Below are 12,313 nucleotides of genomic sequence, written 5' to 3' on the forward strand. Positions count from 1 at the left end.
TATTTCCCTAACAAAATGAAAAGGTTAACCAGATATTGTAGACCCTTGTTCTTCCTATTTTCATAATAACATATAACATCTTTTAGGGAAAAACAATACAACATGTTAACATGGGTGAAAACAAGAGAACTCAATTCTGACCAAAATTGCATTGTGACATAACATTCAAAGAACAAATGGATTAAAGTTTCATCAGCATTCACCACATCCATGAATTTCGAAATGAAGGAGTTAACAGGATATATTTTATGAAGAATTTTGAAACGGGTTTCTTTTACTTTGTTATGAATACAGTATTTGTACGGTAAAAAATGTCTGATGTGAACGTGCATGTTTGAAAGTACGAGACGTGACGTGTGCTACCCCGGAAGTGTTCTTCCGTCTGAACGAGGTCATAATGGCGGCCCGCTGCATGTGAAGGGGTCGGAACGGGAGCCGGCTTTATAACCCGAGAACATGTTTAAAACGCCATGTAGCAGACTGTCAGGTAACGCTACATCACTAAGCATGTTTAGTTTGACATTCCGCTGCATTTCAAAGTCTTTATTTTATTTACGCACGCTGAAAACAGCCTTTTGAAGACAAGGCGGAAGCTAAGCTGGTTAGCTTAGCACGTAGCTATCCGGTTAGCACCTGAGCTGTTTGGCAGGAGGCTAACGGTGACCTTAAATAGAAGTCAACCGCATCTGTAGAGACCTAAATAAACTAATGACTGACTCGTTTTGGACAAAGAGAACGTTTAAGCCATTTTATTGTAGCTTTGTGGCACTAAACAACGTGAAAAGCTCACGTACAAAGCGATGTGGATGTGGGATTTTGTAACGTTACGTGACAAACCGGTGACGTTGTGATGAGGACGTTACATCAACAGTGTTGGTGTTGGGTAACCGTTAAATGTCACTAACGTTATTTACGTTATTTCAGAATAAAAGCACAATAGAGAGGCACTGTCATCAGTACTTTTGCTAATAATATAATCCGGAAAAGTCCTGCATTCAAAACGTTACTTAAGTAAAAGCTTGTAAATGTTGTGATTACAATCCCTACTGTGGTAATGTGCATGCATGTATGTATGTATGTATGCCTTTTGCTGCTGTAGATGTTTAAGCTTGTGCTATTGTCAACTAATTACTATACTGTTGGGCAGGTCAATCTACAGTACTGCATAATATTCATGTCTTTGCGTTGCTGTACTGCAAGAAACACATTTGTCTACAAAGTCAGGAAAAACGCCCCTTTTCAGCTCTGTGGTGAGGCATTTTCCAGCTCATCCCAGGTTTTTAAAAAATATTTTAATCATGAAAACAACAAACAGGATCCTCATCCTTCAGTTTATCAGAAACATATCTAATTGGGAGATGTATGGTTTTCACTGGACAGGAATGGTATGACAAAATTTAAAAAGTAAGTGAGGCTGTCGGATAAATGTAGTGGAGTAAAAAGTACAATATTTCCCCCTGAGATATAGTGGAAGTAGTGGGGTAGAAGTATGGATTTGTATTAAATGGAAACACTCATCTAAAGTACAAGTACTTAAGTACCATACTCAAGTAAAAGTAGGTCATAACAGGTGTAAACTGGGTCGAATGGACTTGTACTTATATAGCACCTCCTTCTACTCCACTGACTACTCAAGGTGCTTTCACACTACTTGTCACATTCACCTGTTCACACAGACAGTGGATCTTCATGCCATCTACTATAACCATTCACACCACATTCACACACCCATGTGCAGCAATTGGGGGTTCAGTGTTCGGCCCATGGACACTTCGACACGACCCGCTCTACCTCCGAGCCACAGTCGGCCCCTGGTCTAAGGCACAGCTGGCCTTGTTGTTATCATGATTTTCATTCGGGAGGGCCAGGACAACCATGGACATATTGCTTCAATGTAATGAACAACCGTTTGTTTATGTTACATGTTGTTTATGTATTTTGTTATATTGTATTTAATCTCATTTTTGCCTTTGCGTGTCCGTGTTCCTTGCAAGATTGAATCCTTGTTTTTTGGGGGCTTTCTTTCTCTTTGTTTTGGTCATATACGTTATATGTATATTGTTTCATTACAGACAGAATTCAGTCATTATAATGACTAAACATTGTATCTTATATTTCTTGTAGGTTTGGTTGGTGCAAGTGTGAAACAGAAATTGGTCCAAAATGTTCCGCAGTGCAACCAGACTGTGCGCAGCCTTATTCAGCTGCACAGGCGAGATCCATCAAACTGGCTGACGTACCAGCACCTCAACTTCCTGAAACGCCAGGTATGTCTCACTGGGACCAATATCTCATTGTTGTTGTTTTATTTCTGAATTCTTACTGTTTTAAAATTGTGTCTTATATGTAGTCAGTGTCTTTGTTGAGTTTAATGGTCATATCAATAAAATATTGCATACATCACCTGGTTTCCTTTCAGTATGTGGCAAAAAACAACAGTGAGCTTCACCAACGCGCCAACCCGAAACCGTCTCCTGCTCTGACCATTGTGGATGACAGAGACGACAGCATTGAAAGACAGGTGCAGACAATACCAACTCTTTCACAGCCAGAGGATGTCACCAGTAAACCACAGCCTGCAATAGCCACCTCTACACCCGATGCAGGAGATGCGGAGGAACGGAAAGATTATGTGTCCAGTTTGGCTGGCACTTCGGATGAGACTCCCCACATCCATGTGGAGACAGATGAGGCACGTCAGGCACGTTTAGACAGGCAATGGAAAGAGCTGAAGGTTGATCTGGCTGACTTGCCAGATATCTACGCCAAGCTCGCCAAAATCAAACTCACAGGTACGGACCACACATCTATTTTTTGACATATAATGAAATATTCACATATGGAGGTCGATAAATACAATTCATTGATTGGATTAATCTCTGAAGCTACGTGAGAACTTGGTGAATAAGCCAGATGGATGAAGAGAATACAGAGATGTTCAGTACTACGTATACACACACACACATACCTGCTCATTTACCATCTATAGCTAAGAACTGTGCAAGCAGTAAATATTTCATATTAATGCAAAGCATGGTGTCAGAGATAACCATCCAGTGAGGGAGTCAATGGAACTACAACAGTATTGCTGGGCATCAGTGCACCTTTGTTGTCTTAGTCGTTGGGATTATCAGAAAAGACAAGACCTGCAGCATATTCCACATCTCCACTGTTTGGTCTGTATGCTCATCATGCTTCAAATAACCTGTTTTTGCAATAAATAGAGAAATATGCTTCTTCTGCTGGAGCTCCGAAGCTGTTGTTTACCTGTAGCATGAAACAGAAGTAGTGTGTGTAGTGATGTTTGTGGAGAAACAATGAGCTTATAAATAACATATAAATCCACAATGGATAAGGAAAATTCTTTGGTCAGTTTCCTGCATGTGTTATTTATTCTATTGAATACCTGTTGAGTTTTACATACTTCACCACTCAATAGCACAGATGTGCTGACTCCACCAAAGCATGGATAGCCTGTGGATAATTATTTAACGACTAGATGTAATTAACTTTGTATTATAACAGGTGTGCTGTTAACTTATCCTTTCCTTCACACAGCTCTCCTCCTGTTTACATTGGTTCGGGCCTTCGACAGAAGCAAAGCAAAACATTCACAGTTTTATTTTCCTGTTATTTTAAGAGGATAGTTCTGATATGTTACCTTTAGTAGATGGCTGTCAGCGTGACCCCAACCATCCCTTTTAAGATGTAATACTTAGAGAAGCAAAGTTTTAACTTACTGTTATAATCTGTTGTATTATTCTTGCTTTGTGATTTCAGCACTGGTGGTAACAAGTGCAGCAGCCGGCTATGCAATGGCTCCGGTGCCCTTTGACCCTGTCATGTTCTTCGTGTCTCTTCTGGGAACAGGCCTCGCCTCTTGTGCTGCCAATTCAATCAACCAGGTCAGTTTTCCTCAGGAAGAGGCCTAACAGTGTTTATCATCTGCAAGCGTGCATGCGTGTGTACTTTGTGTTGGCTCTTTGCACACCACCACATACAGTATAGGCCTTATCACAGCTTGAGCCCACAGAATGTAGAACTTGATAATGTGTGATTAATGTCATGACCATGGTGTTTAGTCAACACCACAGCTTCAAAAAGATGCACTGCAGGATTATACAGGTGCATCTAATAAACTGGCAGCTTTGTCTAATAGGAATAATTGACTGCAGCTTAATTGCTCAAACTACAAAGATCCTATGAACCCAAAAATAAACACATGGTTTGTGTAATTGTTCCAAGAATGGCAGTAAATAGTACAGATGTTTCCCGTCTTTAATCTGTTTATTTTTGAAGTACCAATTTCCTTTTGGAAAGAAAACGATGAGGACTTGTCAGAGAGCTGGCACGATATCTGTTGCTCTCATAATGCGTAATACATTTTTTATTGACATGTTATACAAATATGAACGCTGAATTTGTTGACGGACACATCCACAGTTTTCTTTTCACTGATGCCTGCGTTCATGACCAACTCCACATTCCTTTTTTGCTACGCGTCGCAAAAATGCATTGAGCCGACTGTAATACTATTATTATTTCCCCGCTGAAAGCTTTTTTCGCAGCTATAAACGAAGGTGAGCTCGTGTGCCTGGACACTTAGAATGCCTGTCTAGTGTTGACGTTGTGCATCGGAATTTGCTCCGTGACTCAAGAATATTAGTATAATGGGTGACCTCTCCCTCAGCCCTAGGTTGAACTCTGCTTAGTAGTGTCTTTGGCCTGTAATTTGGCAAAAGCCTTGATTACACTGCAGGTTGCTGCCCTTGGGGCCAACCCCCCGCCCTCCTCCTGTACTCAACAGCAACGTTCCAACTGCTGTCTCCACCAGAAGTGCTCCACCATGTCAAACGGAGTTGCTTTGTACTGACACTGATCATCACAGACCTGAACCTTTTCTCTCGAGGACTTAGATCAGTGGACACAAATGTGTGAATGCCAGGTCTGTATAGTGTCAATCAGTCCATCGCTCAGGTTAGAATCGTCGTCAGTGGCCTGAAACAGAACTGTGCACCTCTACCTCACACCGAGCAGGTGTGTAAATATCCTTCAGGTATTTGAAAAATGTCCACCTCTCCTCATGCCGCCGAGCCCAGACTCAAGCTCCAAGACGTTCAGAGCGTTGAGTGATTTAAGAGGCGGCTGCCACTGTCCGTACGCTGGGTGTCCCTTCATCTGGGCCCACCCTCACATCAGTCCCGTCAGTCTTCATTTTCTCCACCAACTCAGCCTGAGGCCAGGATACGACGTGGCTTCATATTTCATTGAAACAATGTTATTTGCCTTTCGGTGCCTCTCTCTCGGCCTCCTCCAGTCGGGTCCAGTTTCAAACCTACAGTGAAGGTGAAGCATGGGCAAAGGTGAATTACAGAGCAGATGTAGCCGAACCTCTAGTTGCAAATTAGATAAGTGTGTTATAACCTACAGGAAATGCGTACAGTCAGGGCGTCTATTAATATGAAAAATCTGGACACGTTTTTCAGGTATTTTTTTTAAAAGGCACATTTTTTAAAAAGCAGGTCAATTTTAGGATTTTTTTCAATCTCTAAGTATTAATTACAGCAGAATTTGAAAAAATGTGAAATATACAGGTCAGCCAAAATTTTCTCCAACTTATTGCTGTGTCACTTTTCAAGTTGTATTCTACAAAAAAGATTTTTTTCACTGTCATATCATTTTAAATGTTCCTTCAGTATTAGTAGACAAGTCATAAAATGCTGTGAAGTCATGTAATGTTTTTATATTTGAAGTTTGAATGGATCCTACAGATAGTAACAATATAAAAGAAGCCGTAGGAGAAGATTGTGGATGTCTAAAAATATTATACATTTGCATTATACATGTGGGTAAAAGGGCTCTATGGTAGAATGTCTGGTATTTTGGGAATGCTTCACATGGTTTCTGTAGATAAATACACAGTGAATTGTAAAGAGTTGGAACCCCGGTGGAATATTACTTCAACATTTTTCTCTGTTTTCACAAATGGCCTTGTGTGAGATTCATCAGTGCTTACTCTGTTTGAGGCCAGCAACTCCTTTTCTTGAGGCTAGTAGCTGGTATGTGAGCTTGATCCTGAGCCTTCACCCTTAGAAAGATTAATTCTTCTCCTTATCCCTTGTTCTTTGTGAGCACATTTTGCGTGTCATCGTACTCATAATTGCCAAGAGTCGGAGATGGGATTATTGTTTTGGACAAATTAGCCACCTGTTTTGCAGTGCGGCTGACTTATGAAGTGTATACGTTATCAGACAAAGTCACACAAGGGCACATTTTTCATTTAAAGGGCGGTTAAACGAATAAATAACATTAGGAAGGTAGACTTTTTTTGTTGTTTCCATCTGCTTGTCTGCTATGTTAAGTATGTGCATATGATGTAACTGCAGTTGTTACTTTGTTTGAAGAAGTCGTTTCTTCAGCGTAATTATACACACAGGCACACGAGATGGCATGTGTGACACTTAATTGCCACTGTGGCGGCACTCTGAACCTTTTCTTAATGGACTAACGCACTCTGTCCGCGCTTCTTATCAAAGACACACCCTCACCTATGTGTAATCGACGTCAACACTTTGGTCGTCCATTTGTTTTTCATATTCCTGAAAAGAAAAAAAACGGGAATGCAGAAGAAAAACGTTATACCCTCAGATCTGCTGCCAGGTTTTTTTTATTATCATTATTTATACTCCCTTTCATCTATAAAGATGAAGCAGTAGTTAGTCGTGATCAAAGCTAGATGTCTCTTTATATGACAAATCAAACAAAAGCTTGTCAAACAAAATCAAAGCAGAAAAAGACCCTTGTGATGATCGCTTCCTATGGATTCTGCTGCTCCATCCTAATCCCTTAATGCTCGGCATCTAAAGAGGCAGAGGAGTGTGCAAGTATGTGACCACACAACTGTCGAATTACCTTGTGGAAAGGAGGAAAATGCCTTAAGGGAGAGGAAAATGCTTTGGCTCTTGGAAGTGGGAGTCGGACCTTCAGTGGAGCTGTCAAAAGCAAAGACTGCTCTTTGTCCCATTGGGAAGTGCCCGTAGGGTGAACAGAAATGTTGTGGTTTCCTTTTAAAAAGTTACTCTATTTAGGAAACTGACGGAAGGGTGTAAGCGCTCGGAGTCACGTAACAATGGCATTTCACCATCTAGAGTTTCCCACCACAGTCAAAAGACTTAATGCTGTCATGTCCGTCTTACAGTCAGAGGAGCAGTAGGTTCCAGCAGCAAAGAGAGGTAATTATTTGAGCCTCATGTTCAAGTAGCTCTCATGAACTTTTCTTAACATGTTGTGTTTCCTTACACCTCCGTCTGCTTAGGGAGTAATCGTACCTGGGTGCAGACTGACACAGCTACACTGAGACCCTTCTAAGAGGTGGTCAAACTCCAGAGCGGTTTGTTAGTGGTGGGGACACGATCCGACCCAACTACCAGGTGTTCTCCGCAAGTGTGAGCTAAACGGCTCATGTACTCAGGTGTGCTTTGCATTCTGTGATGCCTCAGGGATATACACTGTACGGGCACAGCGCGCACATTGTAGCAGCTAGCCGCAGAATTACATAGCAGTGTTTCTCTCTCAGAAATATGCACCAGTCCAGAACACAAGACTGTCTTCCTGTTTCCTGCTACTGTCCCAGATACATCTGACCAATACGCAGAGGGGACACTCATATAGTTTGTAGTAATGCATTTTGATTCACTTTTTGTGTGTGTCAGGAGAAACCGAACCAAGGAAATGCTACAAATTTACAAACTCATCAACTGATTTGGACCAGAGCAAACAAACAAGGTGTAAAACACCCTTAGACTGCCATCAAAGCCTCTATGGAGATGACAAGTGTGATATTCTGTAGAGAGATGGCTCCGCGTCAAAGTCTCACCAAAGTTTTAACTCCAGAGTTCCTTCTGTTCTTACCCAATAGAATCCCGGATAATGTTAGTAGAAAAAGTGCTGGTTGATCTGGTCATCGGGACCCATGGGCCCCACAGCAGGCACAGCCTCCCCAGGTGTTCTAGCCGTCATCACCTCTCAGTCTGGCCACTACTTCGGCTAATTGGATAATTGGGTCAGACGAGAGTTTCAGGCTGGAGACTTCGAGGGAGGGGTAAGTCTGAGGTCCCCAGCAGGGTAAACAAGACCTGATATGGCCTTTTACTGTCAAATAAGTAACGCGTGACTATTTTGACAGGGGCTATAGTGTAAGTGACACCATTTCAGCTTGCATGTTTGTTTTGATGAAAATTCAAGCTGGCTTTTTTTGTGGTTGCCCAGTGTCATCGCCGCTTTCCTGACCACGCCAGTGAGTTCTCTTTTGTGTCTGTGTCTCTCCTGCGGTGAGCTGTCTGAGGCTGGCACGCATAAGCGAGCCCCCACAAGCCCCCAGCCCATCCACTCCTACCATTTCAAGCTACACCCTTCTCTCCTGTCCTGTGCAGGCATGCATTATTTACCCTCCTGCATGCCTCCTTCTGTGCACATCTTGGTCAGCCCGCTGCATGACTGAACATGGGGATTGGTTTTGCAGACGAAATCAGTACATTATTAAAAATGTGTTTGATTTATCATTTTTTAACAAGTCTTTTCTAAGGATTTAACAAGGTTCAAATGATTTCAAAGAGTTTTCATAGCGTTTAAAAACAACATCACTTTAAATGGTTATTTGAAACTGTGACAAGAGTAAGAAAGCTTGATACTTTTGGGGCATTTCTGACAGATTTTGATGATTTCTACAGCTGCGCGTAGAATGATTAATCAGCGGAATAACAGAAATTGATTTAAATCGATGGCACTTTTATCTTCATACACATTGCATCGTTTAAAGCCACTATATCTAGGGGAAGCTCATGCTTTCAACTTAAAAGCATTGTCAAGCCCGTCAGAATCTAATCTACTATTTTAAGCACATGCGATTACAATGCAGTCTTGTTGTTACAGTTGTGATCTTTATCTCTACCATTTTCTATTGTTTGCAGCGGCTGTCATCCTGTTAATCATATTTATCCAGTATTTTGGAGGTCTTATTGGTAGGCTGCCACCTGAAATGTGATCTCAAATGAGGCATAATTTTCCATATTAAATCTGTTGCACATCTAGGGTAATGTATGAATGCGTAAGGGACTGATTCAAATTTCCTAGCTGGTGTTGGTGAACCCGATGAATCACACTCTGTTAAATTGGTTAACACCCGCAGTTTGTGTAATGTTTACATTACAGTATAGTCAGAAAATGTTAGGGCTGTGACATAATTAATTCATTTTCCGTCTAAGTTTACATTCACATCGGATAAATCGAGTATTAATAATAGAATTAGAGCTGGGTGAGACCTAAAATGTATAGCCTAACACTTGCTGTGACGGTATTATAGAAGGAATCCCTCAAAACACGATTCTACCTCTTCGTACTGTATTAAAAGGGATTATATCTTAAGAAAGAGACTATATATTTAAAATGTGTTTATTGACTCTGAATAGGAATGACAATGAGGTATAGGTTCTACCTGTATTTTGGAGGAGTAGCCTGTCCTGTAATGTAGGTCAACTAGTCAGTCGGCTTTTGCGATTCATGTTTAGAGTTTATAGCGACAGCCATGCGTTTTTTTTTAAATGTGAGTGAACTGTATTGCTGAGCACCAAAACAGTGTTTCTCACACAGACCTTACTTTGCTATGCCACCAAAATATATAATGTGTGTGTATATATATATATTTTATTCGTCCACCATCTGTGATTGGACAATCTCCCGTCGTCCCTCCTGCATCTGTTCAGCTGATTGATTCATTGATTCCCTCTTTGCTTCACTCAGTGGGCCTGTCTGTAAATAGCCCCTTGTCTCTGTGCACACTCTGAATCAAAAGACGATCGTGCGCAGGTTGACTCTAACTTAAGTCTATGTTTTTAACACTAAGCTGTACATCTACTAATATGCTGCACATAGCTGCTAGTGCGCATGTGGACGCATACATCCCCCGTTTGTGCTAAAAGCTGTGTGTGTGTGTGTGTGTGTGTGTGTGTGTGTGTGTGTGTGTGTGTGTGTGTGTGTGTGTGTGTGTGTGTGTGTGTGTGTGTGTGTGTGTGTGTGTGTGTGTGTGTGTGTGTGTGTGTGTGTGTGTGTGTGTGTGTGTGTGTGTGTGTGTGTGTGTGTGTGTGTGTGTGTGTGTGTGTGTGTGTGTGTGTGAGAGAGACTCGGAAATGGCAGTGTTGGGAAATCAATGTAGTGACAGAAAGTGACACCAGTGACTGTGAAGTAATTGGTATAATTCCCACCCCTAAATAGGATATTGTTACACCACTAATATAATTAATTTTTCTTGAAAACTCTTCTCCCTTGTATTAGCTTCCATGTGCATTATTAAAGATGGCATTTGCATGCAAAGCAAGCAGGAATGTTGGGAAGACATGAGCAAAGGGTGTCTGTATGCCGGTGCTATAGACACAAATTAGCCATTTTATTTGTTTGATGTACATTCACTCCTAAGACGCTTGGCTGTGACTACAGGGATGCTTGCTTTCTTGACTACTTAACTACTTTAGACAGACTCCAGATGTAGATCGTGGTCCATCAACAGCGCAGTAGGTGGTGGTAGTCTACCTCAGGCTGAGATGGCGGCAGCATTTCTGTGCCCCAACAGTCAAGGCTGCCACAACAATTTTCCAGAATGGGGCTCCTCTCATTGTACTTGAAGGCACCTCACATAACATGGTACCTCTTGAGAGGATCATTAGTTGTAACAAGACCTCATAGCTGCTAAAACCCCACCATCCATTGTGCTCTTCAAAGAAAATTAAAACCTTCCACCACTAGATTTGTGTCTGTTCCCTGCTGAGAAGTAGCGACAGAAGATATGGTTTCAAACGTGCTACAGAATACCTCTAGCATGATGACATTGCCATTCGTTTTGTGCCGTTTATTTCCATTCTGCTTGAGAACCCCCCACCATTCTCATACCAGAGGCCATTTGATGAGTAGCAGTGGATACCTTCAAAATAGCCTGTGTTGACGGTGTACTGCATTTTGTTTTTCTTGCGTGGAAGTCTTCAAAGATATCTTAAGACACATTGAGTTGTAAGTATCAGTGCTTGTCATATCTGTTCCACTGACTGTGTACAGTAATTGACTCTTCAAAAGGGTTTTGTCTGTCAAATCATTATGTTGTGGGCCGCATTTAAGAGTTAACGGTCAAATACATCAGAGGCAATTTAACAAAGACACGATATCCCTTCCTTTGTGCAGATGCTGCTCCTAAGATCGTGTTTTCCAGCAGCTTAGTTAAAACAAAAGAGCAATGTGAACTTTGACATTGATAGTTTTGAGTTTTTTGTTTTCATGGTCTCCACCCAGCTGTTAGTTCAGCCTCGGAGAAGGAATGGAAATTCCTTTTTAATTGCCTGGCAAGATGGCACCAAAACGACTCGATGGGTGTCTCGTTCGGTGGTAGATTAAAATGAATATTTTACCAGACAGCCCTGTTTAATAGTTAATTTCTTTAAAGGCTTTTGTCTTTGTCAACCATGGGGTGCCAATCCATTTCGAACTGTACCAATGAATCTCTTGTAGCCTCAGACGGGAGGCAGATGCTTTCCTCTGATAGAGTCATGATGGGTAAATCCACCTATTATATACCCCCCTAGATAATGCCTGAGGGAGCAAATACTGTTGCCAGGGAAAGGGTTAGTTCACCATAGATACAAAGACGTTCTATAAGCTGTTTTCCATCGTCTCTCTTTGTCTATGTTTTGTGTTTTGTTCATGGTTTGTTTTTTGAATGTACCTTTCTTTTAAAAAGAATGTGGCATCAGTGTTGCAGATGAAGAGCGCCTTTATTCATTATCTTTAATGTGTTGAGTTTGGCGTATCTGTGTCTGCTTGACACAAGCACTGTGTATTAAGAACCTGAGCCAAAGTGGAACTGTACTGGTTCTGATGTCCGTCTGTGATGTAGCTGTTGGCATTGTCTGTATATATTCTGTACACTTCAATCACAGTTTAGCGATTAAAACATTAAAAGGTGTTAGTGTAGATGGACGTGGAGCTGGTGGGGATTCATGTCTAAAACAGTGTTGTCAGGCACGAGCAGCGGTCTAATAAAGTAGTTGTAAGGTGTTTATTTTACACAGCACAGCTTTCCTGCTGATGCAAATCCCTAAAATACCAGCCCAACTCTTCATGCAGTCAATAAATCGGCCATATCAAATATAAGGAGTCCAACAGAGGGAATTTAGACAAATACTGGCAACTTCTATAGGAAGTTATTTGATGCAGGATATAATACTACAAGCCAAAGCTGGATGTTTATTAAAGACACCAGTTATTATACCAT

At 41.4% G+C, this 12,313-nt stretch overlaps 1 protein-coding gene across 1 annotated transcript in view; it reads left to right on the top strand.

Annotated features, from left to right (window-relative positions):
* The first annotated feature begins 388 nt into the window (after positions 1-388).
* The window catches only part of cox10 (cytochrome c oxidase assembly factor heme A:farnesyltransferase COX10), a 36,703-nt gene continuing 24,778 nt past the window's right edge, over positions 389-12,313 (top strand). The window contains exons 1-4 of the mRNA XM_083932686.1: positions 389-487; positions 2,125-2,267; positions 2,420-2,792; positions 3,781-3,905. Coding sequence (XP_083788812.1) covers positions 457-487; positions 2,125-2,267; positions 2,420-2,792; positions 3,781-3,905 — 672 coding nt within the window. The 5' untranslated portion in view covers positions 389-456. The remainder of the gene's footprint in view (positions 488-2,124; positions 2,268-2,419; positions 2,793-3,780; positions 3,906-12,313) is intronic.

Source organism: Echiichthys vipera (genome assembly GCF_963691815.1).
Source record: "Echiichthys vipera genome assembly, chromosome: 18".
NCBI lineage: Eukaryota > Metazoa > Chordata > Actinopteri > Perciformes > Trachinidae > Echiichthys > Echiichthys vipera.